Source organism: Camelus dromedarius, chromosome 3 (assembly GCF_036321535.1).
Source record: "Camelus dromedarius isolate mCamDro1 chromosome 3, mCamDro1.pat, whole genome shotgun sequence".
NCBI classification, from domain to species: domain Eukaryota; kingdom Metazoa; phylum Chordata; class Mammalia; order Artiodactyla; family Camelidae; genus Camelus; species Camelus dromedarius.
The window spans coordinates 104,820,022-104,841,930 of record NC_087438.1 but is presented as its reverse complement, the minus strand read 5'-3'; the positions used below and the strand labels follow the sequence as shown (position 1 = coordinate 104,841,930).

Below are 21,909 nucleotides of genomic sequence, written 5' to 3'. Positions count from 1 at the left end.
CAGACACACAAGCAAAAATAGAAAGGGGGTGGGGGAAGAAATGTGTTTACTTTTGTGATTTTCCCTTGCTTGCTTCTTAACAGGATTATAATCTCTCCACAAACAGGCGGTAATGGCTTACAGACCTCGCCTTCATTGATAAACCCTCCCAAACAGTTCATGTCTCACAGTGTCTGGGCAGCTGGAGAGTAAGCTTGGAAGGCAGTGTGACAGAGTGGAAAGAGCACTGGCTCAGGGTCTGTCACTAACTGGGTAAACTGTAAAAAATCCCTTACACTCTGCAAAATATGGCGGTTATATAAAGCAGAATCTAAAAATTTATTTAGATTTTTGAAGTTTATAACTGTGGTTCTCAATCAGGGACAATTTCATCCCTCCAGGGATGAGGATTTGGCAATGTCTGGAGATAGTTTTAGTTGTCACATCCCAGGAGGTGCTACTGGCATCTAATGTGTTGTGGCCAGGGATGCTGATGAACATCTGACAATGTACAGGACAGTCCTCCACAATGGAGAATTATCTGGTTGAAAATGTTAATAGCGTGAGATTGAGAAATCTTGATTTATACTGAAGTGACTAGAGTCAAAGGGAAAGGGGAAAAAGGGACAGCAGTACGGAAGGAGGAAACCCTGTTTCTAGGTCAGGAGGTGTTCACCAGTTAAATGTTTTTCATCTTTTACCCCTATAACACACGACCTTTCCATTTCCCTTGGAACTACGGGACTACATTTGAGTAGCTTTTTCACAAGAATTTCCTTATCTTTAAAATGCCAAGCCCTGATGCAGTACAAAGATTTCTACTATAAGACATGGCAAAGATAAAAATATAAGCAGCTATGAAATAAGCAAAATTGGAAGGCGGGTGGTGGGGGCACATGGAGGGATACAACAGATGCCCGTAATTCCATTTTTATGAGTCACTGTTACTGATGTAACAGAATAATGCCTGTAGGAAGAGCGAGATGAGCTATGCTGGGGGCAGGCAAAACTGATGTTGGGGCACCAGCATTAGGAGAGATGTAGGTTTGTAGTGGCAGATTCAAAGGCAAAGGAAAGGGTTAAGCAATCAGGGTATGTCATTCCTGTGTCATTCCACATTAAGTCACTGGGCAGTTATTACAAATAGTTACCTGCGGTTTCCAGTTGGGGAGGCAACCACACTCCAGTCAAGGGGTTTTGGAGAAACAGGTGCAATGAAGGCATGGTCAAACAATTTATTTACTGTAAACTTTAGACTTTGCTCAGAAAAACAACCAAAGCTGCCCCTCAAATCCCTGCCTACAATACCCCGTTTGAGCAAATAAGAGGGGTGGGGGTAGTCCATGTTCACAGCTGAAAGGTCCGAGGGACTCAAGATCCTCCAGTCCAAGGGTGCAGGAAGGAAGGTCTCCTTCAGATACAAATTACCAGCAGCAATATGTTACCCCTAATACTTGACCAGTGAGGTAGATACGCAGAAAAATCATCAAAACATAGCAGCCCCAGGTCCTCTGGGACCGAAGCCCTTCAGACATAAACTTACAAGTTCCATGCAAAGAGGAACTGACCTGTACAAGAAACAATCACTCAAATACGTTTTCTCTTTTTTTACAGCTTAAAAAAATAAAAAATAAAAATGCAGAAGGATGTCCTTCCTCCTGCACATCTCTATACAAGTTTATCCTAAATTTATTACACTCAAGTTAAATAGTCTGTTTAGTGTTTTGTTGAGGGGGAGAAGGGGTCTTAAAAAGTAGAAAAACCGCATTACAGCAGCGAGTCATTTGTACTACAATTCCTCCCTTGTGAATCAGTGCTATCATTGGGCACAGTACCTTGCCGGTTCACAAAGTCTTCCGTGCCTGGGGGGTCCTCACACAGCAGTTCGCTGTCTTTCTCCTCCCCCAGGTGATATCCACTCTGTTCCCCTGTGTAGTCAGTTCTGCCGTCGCTGTTGCTGGAGCAGCCATTCCCATAGGCCTTCAACGAAGACCTGCGTAGGCACAGAAGCTCCTGGAAGGCAATCCTGAAGTCCGGGCTCCGGCAGTAGATAAGAGGATTGAAAGCAGAGTTGACATAGCCCACCCAGTTTAGAAGGATGTAAACTTCTTTAGGGATGAGGTTATCCTGGATCACGTGCACAATGTTGACAATGAAGAAGGGCAGCCAGCACAGGGTGAAAGTGCCCATGATAATGCCTAAAGTCTTGAGGGCTTTGTGTTCCTTCAAGCAGAACTTGGAGGCTCTGCGGTGTCCTGACCCGCTCCGCCCATCCTGCTCCACTTGGCTGAGATTTTGGGCATGGAAGCGGCCCTCAGATTTGTCGATCTTCTGCAGCTGCCTTTTGGCCACCTGGAAGACCCTGGAGTAGACGAAGACCATGACCACCAGGGGCAAGTAGAAGGACACGATGGAGGAGGTAATGGCATAGGCTTGGTTCGTGAAGAAGTCACAGCAGGTCTCCTTGGCATAGCAGTTGATGGCTTCCTGGTGGGTGGCCCGGTACCAGTGCATCTGAATGGGCAAGAAGGAGGTAAGGCCAGACACGATCCATACCATCAAAATGACCACTCGGGCCTTATTCTTGGTCAGCAGGCACTGGTACTTGAAGGGTGACGTGATGGCAAGGTAGCGATCTACGGCGATCACGCATAGGGTCTCAATGCTGGCCGTGACGCACAACACGTCAATGGAAGTCCAAAACTCGCACCAGAAGTTGCCAAAATTCCACATTTTCATGAGTATGTGGCTGGCCCCAAAGGGCACTACCGCCAGGCCCATGACCAGGTCAGCACAGGCCAGGGAGGTGATGAAGTAGTTGGTGACCGTCTGCAGACGCTCGAACTTGGCGATGGCTGTGATGACTAGCACGTTTCCAAACACGATGGCCAGGACGATGAGCGACATGACGATGCCCATGCCCACCACCCACGCCTCGTCCCGTTCTTCCGTGACGTCCTGGTCCGGGGCGTGGCTTCCATTGGGCGCCAGCAAGAAGACACTGCGGTTCCCGGGCTGCCCCATGGCGCGCAGGCTGGCAGGTGAGCGCACCGGCCGCGCCTTAGCGGGCGGACCTCCAGCGGGGCGCTGCGAGCAGCGAGCAGGCGCCTGGAAGCCTCATGCAGCGGCCGTGGATGGATGTGGTGGGGGCGTGTGGTGCACTCAGCTCCGGGGTGCTCTGGTCTCGCGGTGTCCGTCGGTCCCAGCCTGCGCTCTGGAGGAGCTGCCTCGGAGTGCGCGCTGCCCGTTATGTGCACAGGACTTTAGGGGACCTGCCCTCTCCGTGACGTGCTGGAACTTTCGGCCAATAGCGCGCGGGCAGCCCCAAGGGGGCGAGGCCCCCTCCCCTCTCCCGCCTCTTTCCTCCCCTCTCCCGCCCCATCCCGGGGCTGGTCCGGGCGGGGCCCAGCTTCTCCCGGGAGCGGGCGGGCCACCACTCCCTCTCGGCTACCTGAACTGGCCCGAGGGCTGAAGCGGGGGCTGGCGGGCTTACCAGCAGACTGGCAGCTGCTGGCTCTTCTGTGACTGCTACCTGTCTGCCCTGGGTGCCCGTGCGGCCTGAGATCTCAGGGCACAGGGCAGTACGCGGGTATATCCTCTCATTCAGAAATAGAGTGCCCCCCGAGACACGCATGGACAGGCACACTGCACCTCGACATGCACAGACCTATACCGAACCACAGCCACCGACATTCAGACACACCCATCCAGCGCACCGACAAGCACACGCGCTCACACACAGAAGACGACTGGCACAGTCACCCCTGTCCAACACAGAGGAGGCAAAGAACAAACCCAGGAGCACCCAGAAGCACAAAGGCATGGGCACATACACAGAAAGAAGTAAACAACACACAAACGCCCACTTGGAGACAAGGAGGGCTCCACAGCCCTCCTTGTCTCCAAACCCCTCATTCCTGCACCCTGGACCTCCACCCACTCCCCCTCTCCCCCAATACATAGATTCAGGGCAGATTCCCTTTCAAACATTTGGCAAAACCACAGGAGGTGACTTCAACAGTTGCCGATTTCCTCAGAACGCTGGCTATCAAGTGCTTTTGGTGCCCTCCTTGGGAATTTGCAGGCATTGAGACATAATTTTACCCGTGAGATTTCATTCGGAGCTGGGGTATACATGTATGTGGTTGGGGAACAGAAAGAAAGTTGTATGCTTTAATTTTAATTGTAGAATTTTAGTGAGTATGGCATCATCACTCCTTCAGTGTCTGTTAAAATGAAAATGCATTGAAAATGGAATAATTTTCCTTTCAAGCTATACTTCAGTAATCCTTTTGCAACTAAAAAAATGATCTGCTGCATAGTGTTGATTTTTTAGGTTAAGCCGTATGAAATTGCCACTGTTCTATAGTTTCTGACTTTGAAAAATGGCAATTTCATATGCCTCAGAATGTGTTAGCATTAAGACTGTTTTGAAACCACAGAAAGCAAAAGATAATTTCTCTTAAAAAGAAAGTCAGACCAAGCCTTCAAACTAGGGTTTTTCTCCATGAAACACTACCCTTTGTATCTGGCCTATGACTTTACTGTTAAAAATAATTTAATTTTCAGGGTTTGATTTCACATATACTAGCAGTGTCTTTGGAAAACTGAAAGTATTTCACGAGTGTAACCAAACATATTTTCTAGATTACATAATAACATAACAATGGCTAACATTTATGGAACATTCTGCTGTGTGCTTTTTATGCATTATTCCATTTAATCCTTCCCACAATCCCATGTTGTGTGTATTTGTTTGGTGAGGGGAGGAAACTATTTTTAGCTTAATTCACAAATGAGGCTCAAAGAGGAAACTAGCTTGCCCAGAGGCACAGGGCCAGGCAGTGCCAGAGGCAGGAGTTGAACCTAATTCTGCCTGACTCTAAAACCCATTTTTTAATCCTTTCAAAGTATTGCATCACCACTGCAGAAAAGAATGGGGGATAGGGAAGAAGGACTACAATTGAAATAGGAACACCAAGTTCCAAATCCCCCTCTTAGAACTTTCTAGCTCACTTTTCTCAGGCAAATAAAAAATATGGAGCCTAATTTCATCCATGTCAAAATGGGGACTAGTCACTTCCATCAGGCTGAGGTAAAATCAAATGATATAGTAATAAGTGAGATAGTGTTTTTGCATATATAAATGTCATACAAATATAGGTATAAATGAAATTTGTATAAATTACTTAATGGTCTAGAATATGTTTTTAGTCTTCTTTAATAGAACACTAAAATATTTTAGAACAAAAGTTATTTGGGCATTACAAAAATAACAAAAGTTACTCTAGAACTCATAAATAAAATTTAACCTACATGCCCTCTTTAACTTCCTTCACTAGCAGAAATTGTTTTTGCATGACAGATGGCCTTAAAAAACAAATGTTTCCCGTAACAGCCACAAATATTAATTAAGAATCTATTATGTTCACATAGTTTTCAAAATATACTCACCCATATTTGTGTTTTCTAAAATTGACTCGGGTATGATGCATTTTAGGAAGAGGCAGTGTGTGTTATGCAACATTTCTTTAAATATGTATCTACCTTGAACTGTGGAACCGAGCCATGTAAAGCCTCCTTCCTGTTTGTGAAACTATGGAATAAACAAACATATTGTTTAACCTTCTCATAACAAAAAAAGAACAAAGAAAGCCCTTCCAGGAGAAACACTAATTGATCATTTAGATAGACACATAAGTCACTTAAAAATTTAACTTTGAATATTTTGGGTGACACCTTCTAAAAAACCCACAATCACTAAATCTAGTGGGGAAGACTGCTTTTGTCCACAAAGTTCCAGGCCTTTGCGTACGAGCTTTGCCAAAGGACAGTGCCTCTCTCTCAGTCTCTCCCCTACCTCTCTTCTGTATTGCTGAGCTGATAGGATTCAAGATGCTGTCTTCACACCAAGGGTCTTTTCCTGATCTCCTTTTAGAATTATAGGATTAAAGACAGTTAGAATGGGGAAGATTTTAATAGCTTCTTTACTTTATTCCCCTGACTTCTCCAGTTTGCAAATGAGGAAGCCAAAGTGCAGGAATAAGAAGTGTTGAAGGTGGCAGGAAAGGTTGGGAGGCCAGGTCTGTTCCTGGCCTCACATGTTTTCATTGCCCAACACTGTGGCTTCATTTCCCAGCAGAGGAATGTGATGAGCACTGCTTACTGTGCTTGTGGCCTTAGAGAGTTAATGCTTTAGTTGAGCTGGAAAGTTCTTAGTAGGCTAAATGCATCTTTATCTGATGTAAGAAAAAGCAGGCTCTTTTATGGTGATTGATAGTGTCTAATTACCTATTTTGTCAATCCCTTAAGACAACTGATTTGTCATTTCCGACCTGCTGAACAGAATAAAAAAAAAAAAACGCGTTTTGATTTACCAAACAAATATTTGACTAGGAGTAAGGCTCCAGGAGCCAGAGAATGCCCTCATGCCAATATCTGGACACCTTAGGAAAAAATCTTATTCTAGTTTTGGCCTGGCTTCCATCTTTAAAAAAAAAAATTCTTTTTATTGCGGTATAATTAACATATAACATTATATTGGTTTCAAGTGTACAACATAATGATTCAATATTTGTATACATTGTGAGATGATCACCTCAATAAGTTTAGCTACCGTCTGTCACCATGCATAGTTAACTTTTAGGGTTTATTCACTTGGCAACTTTCAAGTATGCTCCACAGTATTATTGACTATAGTCACCATGCTGTACATTACATCCCCATGACTTATTTATTTTATAACTGGAAGTTTGTACTTCTTGACCCCTTCACCTGTTCACCCACTCCCCACTGCCTCTCCACTTTGGCAAACACCATTCTGTTCCTTCTGTCTATGATTTTTGTTTTGTTTGTTCATTTGTATTGTTTTTTAGATTTCACATGTTAGTGAAATCATAGTCTTTCTCTATCTGACTTCTTTCACTTGGCATAATTCCGTTAAGGCCCATTCATGTTGTCACAAATGGCAAGATTTCATTCTTTTTTATGGTGGCATGGTATTCCATTTATATATACAGATATATGAATATGGATATATGCAACACCTTCTTTATCCATTCATTCATTGCTGTACACTTAGGTTGCTTCCTTATCTTGGCTATTGTAAATAATGCTGCAGTGAATATGGGGGTGCACGTATCTTTTTGAATTAGTGTTTTTATTTTCTTCAAATAAATATCCAGACGTGGAATAGCTGAATCATATGGTAGTTGTATTTTTAATTTTTGAGGAACTGAACCTCTGTAGTGTTTTCCATAGTGGCTGCACCAATTTACATTCCCTCCAAGAGTGCATGAGGATTCCCTTTTCTCCACATCCTCTCCAACACTTGTTATTTCTTGTCTTTTTGATAATAGTCATTCTGATAGATGTAAGATGATATCTCATTGTGGTTTTGATTTGTATTTCTCTTATGATTAGTAATGTTGAGCATCTTTTCATGTGTCTGTTGGCCATCTGTAAGTCTTTGGAGAAATGTCTATTTTGATCCTCTGATCATTTTTAAAATTGGATTGTTTGGTTATTACACGAATTCTTTATATATTTTTGGGTATATATACATATAAGGGGTTACCCTTATCAGATATATGATTTGCAAAAATTTTCTCCCATTCAGTAGGTTGTCTTTTCATCTTGTTGATGGTTTCCTTTGCTGTGCGGAATCTTTTTACTTTGATGTAGTCCCACTTGTTTACTTTTGTTTTTGTTGATTTTGCTTTTGGAGTCAGATCCAAAAGTTTATTGCCAAGGTCAATGTCAAGTAGCTTGCCACCTATGTTTTCTTCTAGGAGTTTTATGCAAAGTGGGTACAGAGGGAATGTACCTCAACATAATCAAGGCCATATATGACAAGCTCACAGAAAACATCATACTCCATGGGGAAAAGCTGAGAGGTTTTCCTCTAAGATTAGGAACATGACAAGGATGTTCACTCCCCTTACTTTTATTCAACATAATATTGGAAGTCCTTGCCAGAGCAATTAGGCAAGAAAGAGAAATAAAAGGTATCCAAATCAGAAGGGAATAAGTAAAACTGTCACTATTTGTGGATAACATGATTTTTTATAGAAAACCTTAAATATACCATTAAAAAACTGTTAGAATAAATGAACTCAGTAAAGTGGCAGAGTACAAAATAATATATAAAAATTGGTTGCATTTCTATACACTTAACAGCAAACTATCAGAACGAGAAATTAAGAAGACAATCCTGTTCACAATTGTATCAAAAAGAATAAGATACCTTTGATTAAATTTAACCGAGGAGGTGAAAGACTTGTACACTGAAAACTACGTCACTGGTGAAAGAAATTCAGGAAGACACAAATAAATGGAAAAATATTCTGTGCTCTTGATTTGGAAGAATTCATGTTATTAAAATGTCCATATTAGAATATGAAAATGAATATATGTATATTCATGTATGACTGAAGAATTGTGCTGTACACCAGAAATTGACACAATATTGTAAACTGACTATACCTCAATAAACAAAAATCCATATTGCCCAAAGCAATCTACAGATTCAGTGAAATCCCTATCAAAACTCCAACAGCATTTTTCTTTTTTACAGAAATGAAACAAACAATCCTAAAATTTGCTTGAAACTGCAAAAGACCCCAAATAGCCAAAGCAGTCTTGAGAGAGAAGAACAAATCTGGAGTCATCATGCTCCTTGATTTCAAACTATATTACAAAGCCATACCAATCAAGCTATGTTACAAAACAGACACAGATCAATGGAACAGGATAGAGAACCCAGAAATAAACCTGTGCATATATGGTTAATTGATTTACAACAAAGGAGGCAAGAATATTCACTTGGGGAAAGAACAGTCTCTTCAATAAATGCATTGGGAAAACTGGGCAACCCATGCAACAGAATGAAACTTAGACCACTGTCTTAGACCACACACAAAAAAATTAACTCAAAATGTATTAAAGACTTCAAAGTTTTCTAGAAGGAAACATAGGCAGTAAGCTACTTGACATAGTCTTAAAGAGTTCTTCCATCTTTACGATCCTCTAAAGAAACATCTATAGATTTTTTTTCTGAATGATAGTCTCACATGTCTGTCTTAAATATTATCTCTATGCAGCAGCATCTCATTAAGTTTACGTTAAATGAAATTAAATGCATGCAGAGCTTAGCATGCTGCCTTGGAAAAGGGATAGCTATTATTGAAACCTTATTTTTAAGTCAAAATGTATATATGGAATGCATATGTCTTATCCATCATAATGTGAAAGGACACTTTGAACATAATGAGCCTTTTTTTTGCATTGGACAATTAAGATGATTTTATTCAGGCTATTTCAGTAAGGAGAATATTCATTAACAAAGAACATCTCAAAGAAAAGGAAAGAAAGATTTTATAGAAGCAGGTAAACAAGGGAGTCATCCATGAGTCCCATGGGAGTCATGAGGACTGGAGGCGATTGTATTTTTCTTTCCCATTCTTTTTAAAATTGAAACATAGTCAGTTTACAGTGTGTCAATTTCTGGTGTGCAGCGTAATGTTTCAGTCATAGAAGTAATTTGTTTTTAATTTGAATTTCTGTGAAAAAGAATTTTAAAAGGAACAAAACTTGTTTCCTTAGAAAGAAGAATGGAATTCTTGAAATGACCATTATCATTGAGTTATATAGCTGGATGGGATGTTAGTGGGTTTTGAATGAAGCACGTCACAGTCTAGTCAGCTCGTTACACAGTGAATCCACGAGAACTCTTTGACAGCCATCTGTAATGTAGGCAAGCTCACCAGTTCCTTTCAGCAGTGTTTATGTCTCCAACCATCCAGATATTTAACTGAAATCCACCTTCTTATAGCTTCTATCCATGGATCTTCAGTCTGCCCCCTTGAGGCCACTCAAAACAAGTCTCCTCTATTCCCCAAGCTTGTCCTTAAGCCTTTGGGAGAATCCCTTTGAGCTCTCCTGAGCTTTCTCCTCTTTGGGTTAAATATTTCTGTTCCCTTGGATCTAGAGTCTTCTTTACTATCATGGCAGGTCTCTTTCTAGTCATACTTGGGTTTGACAATGTCTAAACTTAGCATTAATACCTAGAATGATCCTAGAACAAGTCATCAAACAATCAATTTACTATCACCTTGGCAACCATAAAGTAAGCAGAGCAACCAGCAAAGCTTTCAGGATGGCTGATTATACCAGATGAATTTAATTTCCTGCTATGCCAGCATTTTATGAGAGACATACTAATAAATTCTCTGCACTTCAGGGGGACTGAACAAAGAGAGATAGCATTAAATTAAAGTAAGAGGAACTTCAGTTGGTCATATGAAGGACTCCTTAGCCTAAGGACAATCAGTCATCCAAAGGCGCTAACTCTAGCAGCTTTCATCAGTAAAGCTTTTGGAAGAGAATTAAACCCTACAGCAAAATATTTGAGTGGCTGTTCTTCCCAATTCTCCCAAGGATGGTACACAGCTATTACCCTCCTAAGAATATGAGAGAAAAATGAAGTCATTACATGCAGTGTTATAGATGTCTTAGGGAACAGGGCTTAATTTCCTTGCTGAATCTGAGTGGGATTGCTTGGCGCCTCCTTCAGATGTGGGTATGAACAGTGTGTAGTGGTGAATGCCGGTCATCATCAGTTTGGTGCAAGAGGAGAGAACGTGGATGGGGGATAAGGAGACTAGGTTCTGGTCCCAGAACATGTATAATGTTATACATAACCTTAAAGAAATCACATTCTTTCTTAGAGCCTCAATCTTCATCTGTGAAATGGGAGGTAGGGTTAGGTGACATCAAAGAGCCCTCTTATTCTAAACTGAAGGAAGCACACTTAGGGCCATTGAGGAGGTGGGGTCCAGCTCTGAAGAGTTACTGAATTGGCAAGCCAAAACTGTCAATATCCTATAGAATACCTTTTTTTTTTTTTTTTGCATACTTCACTATTGTGATTCCCGCCATTCTGAGTAGCAGGTGTGCTATTATTTACTAAATACTTGTTTTTGACACTGACATACTTCTAAAACTCAAATACATTTATTTTTAAAGAAAATTTTGTGTTACTGCCATTACTGCACGTGGAAAACTGATGTCATTGCCTGTAAATAGAAGATAACCATGAAAACAAAACGATGTTAATGAATTCTAGCTAGATTTTGTTGCCCACCAAAGTTCTGAGCCTGAGGCCTGCTTTCATTTTTATTGAAAAGGAGTATTAGCAAGTGCCAGGGAGATATTAATGGTATTCTAGCACTAAATGGGACTTTCCCCATTTGTTTTAAAACATCGAAAGAAAATTGAAAAGGATGCAAATAACGCCAAAGTCGTACACTTATTTAATGTAGTGTTACTGAAGTGCTTAAAATAATTTTTTATCACACCCAAAGGTATCTCAGCCCCAGACTTGCACTAATGGGATGCACTGCTTTGGAGCCAAATGAATCTAGTTCCAATCCTGATTCTTCCCTTAACCAGCTGAGTCTGCAGGTGTTCTACTTGAGACCTCTGGGCCTCAGAATGTTTGTATGTAAAATGAAGATAAAACTCCTTGGGTGATTGTTAAGGGGACAGAAAGGATGTATGAAAAACTGGATTTAGAAAGGGGAGGAGAGAACTGAGAGACAAGACAGCAGAAGTCAAGACAAATCAGCATAACTTGGATTGGCTGGGGGTTGGGGTATGAGTCAAAGGAGTGGGGTCTATTGCCGAGCAGGAATGACAAGAGCAGTGGCCTGTCTGTAGAACAGGAAGGAGTGATGAATTCTGATATAGCCATATCGAGTTTGGGGTTTTGGTTAGACAGCAAAATGTAAGTTAAAATACCATAATGATTAGAAGATAAATAGATTTGGGGTGATGTGTCTTTTGGTGGTTGTTGTTACAGTGGAAGCATTCCTTGAATAGCAGTACTTTTGGAGGGTTCTTTTGATGGCTAAATTAAATAATGCATTTCAGGAACTAAGCACAATGTTCCAAGAGTGTGTTTATCATTGTCATCCTATCACCATCGTCATTATCATCACCCTAGATTTTCTAGCACAGCTTCAATTTCACAACTTTATAATTGTTTCTCTAAGGGCAGTCCTTTAAATGAATAAATGTATTTATCTGACATGGGAAAAAAATCCTACGTATACATCAGACTACCAATGGTGGTAGCCTTGGGGGTGGATTGTTGGAAGAAGTCTTAGGTTGGGTTTCCTAGCAGCTGCCTCTGAGATGAGGGTTTGTGTGCAAGTGATCGAGGAATGAAGGGCTCCCAAGAGAAACCAGCAGGGAGTGGGAGAAGCAAAAACAGTATGTGGTTTTAGACAAAAACCCAGGCACGACCTGATTCTGTGAGGCGCTCTGCAGTATCTTCGGGGCCAACTGCTTCGTATGAAGTCCTTCTACCTCCAGTTCTTAGCTGTAAAACCCTCAGCAAGTTGCTTAATCTCCCTGTCTCGACTTTCTCACTTGTAAATTGGGGCTGTTGATAATATCTCATAACCTCTTGGTGGGTGTTAAGAAGGACAAATGAGTTAATACCTGCAACGTGGTTAAAACTGGCCTGACACATAGTAAGTGCTGCATTAATTAGTGATGTTAGAACTAGAGATTCGTGGAGAGGTCTGTTAGCCATGGCACTCAGGAAACCTCCCATGGACAAGAGATGGTGTATGCAACCTTGTGGGCTAAAGACCCCCTAACTGCAAGTTGCCCGGCACTGGAGCCCCATGTCTGTGGGCCCTTTAGGAAAGAAGAGGTGAAACAATTGTGGGGATCAAGCAGTGCTGGAGGAAAGGAAGGCAAAAAGCAGGGTTGATGGGGAAATCACGGGAGAAGATGGATGTGGCTGGGGAAGACAGGCAAATGCCTTCAGGTGACTCAGAAAGGAGCAGGGCTGGCCTCTCTCCCAAGCTATGTCTTCTACTGGTGCCAGAGGGAAAGACCTCACTGGCTCAGGGAGAGGAGGTTCAGATGACAGGCCGAGGCTAATCACTGTTGGGGAGTGAAACGTGTGCTGGCTCAGAGGAGGAGAGTCCATCCTGGCCCTCACACCTAATGTGTGACTGCTCCTCCCTGAGCCTGAGTTTCCTCATCTGTAAAGTGGGAAGGATGAATCAGGTGGTTGTTAAGGGGTCTGAAAGACAGAGGGCCTAGTTTTTACTTATTATTTGTGTATGTGTGGCACCTTGCATACTTACTTTCTTCTTTTATTCTCATTTCTGCACAACACAGAGAGTTGGGCATAGTTATTCCCATTTCACAGATGAGAAAACAGAGGTTTAAAGACAGTAAGCAGTCTGCTCCAGGTTAGGTAAAAGGAGGAGCAGAATGGCTTCAAACCCAGCTCTGTCTGATCCAAAGCCCAGCTCTGAACCACTTACTCAGAACTCAGACTCAACGAAAAGGACAGCACGTTCAGGCTGCTGAGGTGGAAACGCGCTGTTTGTCAAGGTCTTGCAACTAAGTTTTACCAGACTGCTGGAGGCTGCAGTCAAGAGGCAGCACTTTCCAATCAGTAATGGGGAAAAGGCCAAATGAGCAAGATTTTGGACCAGCATCCTGGTCACGATTTCTAAAAACAGAAAGGATGTTAGAGGTTGGCAGTTGTTGGCCATGAGCCTCTGGGCTTCATCCAGGTCCCTTCTTCCACTCATAGCAGCCTCCTATTCCACCTTCTTCCCTTCTTTCCTCATCTACAGGGCCCCCACCCCCGACACACACACACACACACACACACACACACACACACACACGCCCCCCCCACACACATGCCCACACACATACACACACACATTTACTTAGATATCCTTAAAGTATGGGGCTGAGGGGTATAAAGAAATGAACAAGGCAGTGTCCTTGCATTTAAGAAACTCACAGGCTAGCAGTGGTGGTTAGTAATGAAATAAATACCATGATAGAGCTAGGAACCTAATTTTACAGACAATAGAGGACTAATTCAGTACCCTATCTCCCCACTTAAACTCTGGGGAGGAGGCACGGGGAAGACTTCCAAAAGAGCAGGTAAATACCAGGTAATAAGTAGTCTGTAGCCAAGAGACTAATAGGATTTTTTAAAACTAAATAAATTGTCACAAGCTGTTTGGAGAGAATTGGTAGCATTTATTAAAATGTAAAATGAATATATCCTTTCACCTAGCAATTGTCCTGCTAGAAATTTGTTCCTTAAATATCAGATAAGTGAAGTAAGCCAGAAAGAGAAAGAAAAATACCATATGAGATCGCTCCTATGTGGAATCTAAAAAAAAAAAAAAAAAAAAAAAAAAAGTACAAAACAGAAACAGACTATTAGACATAGAATACAAACTTGTGGTTGCCAAGGGGGAGGGGGGTGGAAAGGGACAGACTAGGAGTTTGAAATTTGTAGATACTGACAGGCATATGCAGAATAGATAAACAAGATAATACTGTATAGCACAGGGAAATATAGACAAGATCTTGTGGCCGCTCACAGTGAAAAAAAATGTGACATGGAATATATGTATGTTCACGTATAACTGAAAAATTGTGCTCTACATTGGAATTTGACACAACATTGTAAAATGACTATAACTCGATAAAAAAAAGTTTAAAAAAAAGTGAAAAAAAAGAAAATAAATAAATAAAAAGAATGAAGTAGGTTGAAACTTGCAGACTCAGGAAGTTGTCCATGCTTTATCATTAAGGTGTAAAAGCAAATTGTATACCAGATTGTATGAAATGATTCCATTTTTGCTATGTTACAAAACATGTACGGGAGTATTGGGGCACCTTAGTTACTACTTCCAGGTCCTGCTTAAAGCCCTAGGGGGACACAGTTAGCTGCCTCCAAGATTTACTATAACATAGCAAAGAAGGATCATTATGGTATGACAGGGGGTGTGATTAAAGCCTATAAAAGAGGTATAAGAAATCTGTGTTCAACAAAGGGCTGGTCTTGTTAGTTATGTGGGAGGAGATAAAGAGAAATCTTAAAAACTTTTTTTCCGTTGGTGTCCACAGAGCTGTGCTTGAAGGATGGGCGTGATGTGGGTAGTCAGGCACGGAAGGAGGGGGTACCATGGAGGAGACGTGGCGTTTGCACTTGGAACTGGGACACCTTGAATTGAGTTTGAAGGATAACAGCTATTCCAGGAGAGCTACAACATCTGATCTATGAGGAGGGAACAGTAAGATGTGAGTTATACTATGTATTTTGAAAGCCCCTGAATGCTAGGACAAGCAGTTGAGGTTTAAGAGAAATCATGGAAGGAGGCAAGTAGGCAATTTTAGCCATAGAGAGCTAAAATTGGGGGGGGGGGGGGGAGGTAGTCATTGGTGGGATAAATGAGGCTGTTTTACAGAGATGTGCCCAGCAGCCCTGTGCCAAAGTAGCGGATAAGGAAAGAAACCGATTTGGCAAGGGGAATGACATGGCTCTGCTCCTGTGGACCTTGCTGGATGCCAGGTCTTTGGTTCCACATTTATAAAGCAGATTTTACTCCTCTCCTGTCTCCCGCCAAACTGGTGGTGAGATCAAATGCACTAATGTGTGTGCAGTTCTGGGGCTGGCTGCTGGCAAAGGGCTGCATTCCTATAGGGGATTGTGATTATTGCTCTGAGAACATACAGGATAGGAAGCAGAGAATTCAGGTTGACACAGGGAGAAGGATGTTTGGCATGCTGTGGGAGCATATGGTGTGGTCATCTGGGCAATGAGTGAGAAAAGGAAGTGAGTGGATCAATATATGAAATTCAGAAACAACAACGAGAAACCTTCTTTTATCGACCACACTGGCAAAATTGAAGGCTTTACAAAAACTCAGGGTTGGAACCAGACTGGGGTAGACAGTTATTGTCCCATTTAAATTGAAAATGCACATACCTTTTGACTCAGCAATTGCACTGCTAGGAATCTAGGAATTTCTCTTGGAGATATATACATACAGATATGCAAAGGATATATGTATAGGATATTCTTTGCAGTATTGTTTGGCATACTTTAAAAAAAAACCCTAAATTGGAAATAATCTTAAGTGTTTGTAAAAGAAGAATGGCTGAATAAATTGATATATTGACATAATGGATTATTGTGCAAACATAGATATTTGTAGCAGCAGTATTCGTACCTGCCAAACTTGAAAGCAACCAAGATGTCCTTCAGTAGTTGAATGGATAAATAAACTGTGGTACATTTGGACAAAGGAATATTATTCAGCACTAAATATTATTCAGCACTAAAAAGAAATGAGCGATTAAGCCATGAAAAGACATAGAAGAAACATCATGCATATTACTAAGTGAAAGAAGCCAGTCTGAAAAGGTTACATAACATGTGACTCAAAGTCTATGGCATTTTGGAAAAGGCAAAATTATGGAAACAGTAAGATCAGTGGTTGCCAGGGGTTAAGGGTGAGAGAAGAATGAAAAGGCAGAGCACAGAGGATTTTTAGAGCAGTGAAGCTATTCCATGTGATCTGACAAAGGTGGATACATGTCATTCTACGTTTGTCAGCATCTTTAGAATGTACCCCAGGAGTGAACCCTAAACTATGAATTTTGGGTGATGATGATTTGTCAATGTAGGTTCATCAACTGTTAACAAATGTACCACCTTGGTGGGGGGAGGCTGTGCATGTGTGGGGCAGGGGCATATAGGAAATCTCTGTGCCTTCTTCTCAATTTTGCTGTGAACCTAAAACTGCTCTAAAAAATAAAATCTCTTATTTAAAAAAGAGAGGTAGCTCTGTAACTGCTGATCTGAAACAATATCCAAAATATATCATGAAGTAAGAAAGTTAATTGTACAACAGGATAACACGTCCCCATTTTTGTAAACAAACCATTGTATGTGGCATCTACATAACAACACAAATACACATCAATAGGGAGATGTGTAAATAGCTTAAACAAATTAGTGTAGCTGAACAGTGGATTTTATGCTGCAGTTCAAAAGAATACATGGATAGATACATGTAATAGATAAAGCTCTCCAAGATATTAAGTGAAAAGCATTAAACCAGAGCAGTATGTGTATCACCTTTTTGTATACATAACATATGTTACTATTTTCACAAACATATTTTGGAAAGACACTCAGAATCAATTAACTGTTTAATATAAGGGACCAAGGATTGGGAGATGAGGAAGGCAGGACAGTGTACTTTTACTTTCATTTTTTACTCATCTGTTCTGTTTGAATTTTTACTTTGAGTACTACTAAAAGTGCAACTTAATTAAAAAAATAAGTAATGCCCATAGAATTCTAGAATACACTGTCATGGCCACAAGAGTCTTTTCTTTTAACTACCTTTTTTTTGGGGGGGTGAAGAAATTGAGGTGCAATTCAAGTAAAAGTTAGTGAACTCTACAATAAATTTGTGACTATAGAGACGGAGGGTGGGGAGGGGGAGGTGCAATAGAGAACAGCAAAGAAGTAAAAGTAGAAATTATTAGAATTCTTAGCAACTTCTTTGGAGAAGGAAGAGGAAAGAGTTGAGAAGGAACCAGGAAATGAAGATGACAAAAACTTGAACAAATGAGGAAGCTCTAAGAGAGAAGACTGAGCTATCTAAAGCCGTTTCTGGGGTCTGTTTCCTGTTTGGAGTGTATGTGAGTGTGCATCTCTGCTGATGTAGCCCTGTTTGACAGCCCTGTGAATTAAAAGGGCTATGAATCGTTCCGCCTCAGAATTGGAGTGCCCTCAAGAACTGCCTCGCTCGGTAGAGCCCCTGCTTTAGCAGAGGGGCCTCAAAGGGATGTGGGGGGAGGTCCTGCGTCCCCACAACAGTGCTGCTCCCCCTGTAGTTGCATTCTGTGTCCTGCCTTTGCATGAGATTAGATTTGTGCTAATCTTCCACTGCTAAAAACATATCCGCTAAAAAATATTCCAACCCTCTCACGGTACCAGTGGGGAAACTGAGATCCACAGTGAGGAAGGATGTTGAGAAATACAAGGACAGTTGGAGGAATGGCTGAGAAGCCAGGGCTCTGACTCTCAATCTCTTTTACAGCTTTTTATTCTTGTGTTTTAGTTGAGACTAAACAGAAGAGGAAAAGGCCTGCAGGCAAGCTTAAACTTCAGTGGCTTAAGTTGAAAGGGAATGTTCCTAGGAAAAATTATTAGACTCCCAAAGACCAAAAAGGAGAAGAAAAAAAATCAGAGTGCCAGAATGACAGAGGAGGCTAGACAGAGGAGGAAAGTTAAACCTGAAAATTTTTAAGGATGAATTGGACCATAAAGGGGAAACTTACAGAATCAAATGTCAGGGATTTAAAAAAAAATATTAACTGGTGCAACCAGTGAATATGTTTTGATTATACACTATGGGCCAGACACTTTTTAAAATGCTGTTGATACAGTGATGAATAAATCAGCTGCAATTCCTGTCCTCAATGGGTTTCCCATCTAGCTTACAGTCTGGCAGTTTGCACACAGCAAGGGCATGCATTCATTTAGACAGGCTCTCATTTGATAACACTCTTGTGACGTACCAGTTACCTGCAAAGAGCAGCAAAGCCTGCTGTTCCCTGTCTGGCATAAAAAAGATGTTGGCCTCAGCCTTTGTTAATTCCCCTATCAAGAATGAAACTAGCCCTCAGGAGTGGCTGTTGAGAGGGAGAGACCTAAGGCATTGCTTACTGTTTATGGTTACCGGGAAGTGGAGGAAAGGGTAGGTAAACAGAGCAGCCAGGGGAGCAAAGTGGAGTGTTGCTAAGAGGAAAGGGAAGAACAGAGGCTCCTGCCTGGCCATGGAGCTGACATGCTGATGTGCAAAGTGGGTGAAGGAGCCAGTTGGTAAACACCAGCTCAGAGGATGCAATACAGACGCTCAGACCTTCAGAATCCTAAAGCCACCCAGCTCTCATTGCATAGAGGAGTAGCCTGACGACCACAAACAGGAAGGGGCTTATCTGATGTCACAGAGCTAGTTGGAGGCCGCGCTGGGAGCAGAACCCAGGACTTTTCTTATTGCTTCATCCTGCCGTAGTAAAAGAATATCACAGTGCTTAAATGCAGGATGTTTTGGAGTCAGATAAACCTGAATCTGCATCCTAGTTCTGCCACTTGCTGCTGGCTTTGTGATCTTGCACAACTTTCTTTCTTAGCTTCGATCCCTTCATTTGTCCTATTCTGCTGTGGTGACATCTCCAATGGCCATCATTGATTCCTTCCCTCCTGTATACACATGCCATTGCGCCATCAAAAGATGGCTTTTATTCTTTCACCTCCTTGAATGTGGTCTGACTTGTGACTGCTGTGAACAATGAATACAACAGAAGTGACACTGGCATTTTGGGCGCTAGTTTTTATGAGGACTGGCAACTTCCGCATAAGACTTCAATTACTTGCCCTGGGGGAAGACCTCTGCCATATATACTACCAAGAGACCTCATGAGAAGAGGCAGCTCAAACTAGCCATGAGGTGGAGAAGCCACTTGGAGAGAGATGCCCGGAGCCTTCCAGCCACTCTAGCCCAGCCCTACCCACCATCTGGCTGTAAACCCATGACAAGCCCCAAGCAGAACCCACCCAGCTGAGCCTCTTTCACAGTCAAGAGACATAATAATAAAATGATTGTTGTTTAAGCCACTAAGTTTTGGGGGTGTTTGTTACACAGCAATGGTAAAGGGAGCATGTACTTTCTGAGGCTAGCATGTAGATTCATGAGACAATTATTTAGAACAAGGCCTGGGACATGTGAACCTGAATAAGTGATAGCTTTTTATTTTAATGAACTAAAAACAACAAAGCCCAAACACCCCCATCAGTCTTTTACGGGAAGTGTGTCTGTGGCACCCCTAGTGGATGCATCTGCAGACCGCACAGAACATACGTCATCCTTCCTCCATCCCACAGCCCTGCAGGTCTTTGAAGACCTTGCAGCATGCCCCACCACAGTGGCCTTCTCAGTCCTTCCCATGAGTCGGGTATTTGCATGTGTTGTTCCTGATGCCTAAAAGCCTTTCCTTCCCCTTGTTTATATCATTAGTGCTTACTCATCTGTTAGCTCTCAGATGAATCATCATTTCCTATGGAAATGCAGGTCCCAGCCCTCTGGGACACACTCTCAGGACATATACCACTCTCCTTCCCAGCACTTATTTCAGTTTTGCACCTTTGCATTTGTTTGTGAGGCTATTCAATCATTATCTTTCCAGAAAACTCCCTCACGGTAGGAACAACATTGATTTTTATTTGCTTTTGCTTACTGCTATACCCCCAAACCCAGCACCAGCTGGAACCCCTACCCCAACACACACAGGTAGATGCTCAATAAATACGTTTCGCCAGGAAGCCAAACAACTTCTGTTTCCCTTGTGCCTTTTCTTCTTCAGACTAAGCATTCAAGGTATAGGACTTGCTTCTGACTTTGTTCCTCCTTTCTTCCCTTGGACTCTGGTCCAGACCGTTCAGCCCTCAGGCCCTTCCCTTCACCACCTTCTCGGCTGTGCCTTCAAGCCCTGTAATCGCGGCTTTAGTGTTTTTGCTATTTTGGGAGGAGGCATCTCTAATACTGAGTGGTTCCTCCTCTACAGTTGTCTATTATCAAACAAGGCACTTCCTTCCTTAAACTTAGAGAGTGAGTCCACAGGGTTCTAGGCAAAGCTGCAACACTGGCACCCCTCTTGGGCTCCTGGCCCCTCTGTGCATCAGTTCTCCTAACACTGCACCCCCTCCTCTTCTCTCCAGCTTCCCTCTCCACTGCCCCAGTTAAAGTACCAATCATCCCTCACCTGGAATATTATCTTTCCGCTATCTCTACTTTCTCCCCACTCCAATCTCTCCTGCACATCAGCTGCCTCAGGAATTTCTCAGAAATTTTCTGTTGTTACTTCCCTGTCTAAGACCTTCAGTGAATCCTCCCCTACCCTCTTTGGCTTTAGCAGAGGTTGAAAATGGCAGCCATAGGCCACATTTGACAGATGTCTTTGGTTTGGCTTAGAGAGTTAAAACATTAATTAAGCACTAACATTTAAAAGTTGGGGACTTTCACATATCTCTATGCTCAACTTCTCTTAGAAATATCAGTGATCCAGCCACACTGGAAATATGCAAGGATGCGTTGGAGCTAACTAGCTCCTGGGGCACATGGTCTTGAGTTTGCCACGGTCCCTACTCCTCCCTAACGTACTCTTCTTTCAGGCCAGCGGTCAGCTGCCATTTATCATTGCACTTGCAATGGTGCGTCTCAGGTGTTTCACTTGTTATCCGGCCTTCCTGGTTTCTGTAGGCCCTTGTATTGCCATCTAGACCTGGCTTATGAGTTCTTGATTTCTGAGTCTGTTAAGAAGTAGAAAAGAAGAAAAAGAATAAAGAACATTTTCACCAGTCAGACCCTTAGTAGTCCAGTAGCATTTGTAATTCACAGAGGAATTTTAATTTTGAGTATGTGGAGGTAAAATTATAGTTATTTTAAAATTTTCTTCTCTGTGCTTTCCTGTGTTCCCAGATTTTCTACACTAAACATGCATTCTTTTTGCAAAGCTAGAATTAAGTGAGGGATAATTTACAGAATTTTAGCTGTCTATAAAATCTGCAGTACTTAGCTCTTTTTTGTAAAGTTACTCCCATTATTGGCTGTAGATCACTTCTTATCACATAATACTACTGATAATTCATAAATTAAACTAAATTTAAATCACCTTTTATTTCTTATAGTTTTGGGGGGGAGTTGTTTTATTGAAGTAAAAAGCATACATGTAAGTACAAAAATCTTAAGCAGACTTAGTACATTTTTATAAATGCGTTTTAATGCTTAATGAGTTTTTATAAAATGACAACACTCTTGTAAACAGCACCCAGAGTGAGCAGGCACTTCCTCACCTATTAGCTCATTTGATCTTTATGGTCTTGAAAGGCAGGCAGAATTGCAGGCGAGGGAAGTAAGGCTTACAGGAGCCAAAAATAAACACCTTGCTTTAGGTCTCCTGCCTGTCATGTGCTTGTGCTGAGACTTGAACTGAGTGTTCTCCACCATAATTGAA

General features: G+C 41.9%; 2 protein-coding genes across 3 annotated transcripts in view; one reads left to right on the top strand and one right to left on the bottom strand.

Annotated features, from left to right (window-relative positions):
• HTR4 (5-hydroxytryptamine receptor 4) overlaps window positions 1–21,909 on the top strand; it is a 371,144-nt gene that overhangs the window by 79,235 nt on the left and 270,000 nt on the right. The gene's annotated exons all lie outside the window — the stretch shown is intronic.
• ADRB2 (adrenoceptor beta 2) lies at window positions 1,201–3,237 on the bottom strand. Its single transcript, XM_010989469.3, has one exon. The coding sequence runs from the start codon at window positions 3,001–3,003 to the stop codon at window positions 1,747–1,749; it is 1,257 nt and encodes a 418-aa protein (XP_010987771.1). The 5' UTR covers window positions 3,004–3,237; the 3' UTR covers window positions 1,201–1,746.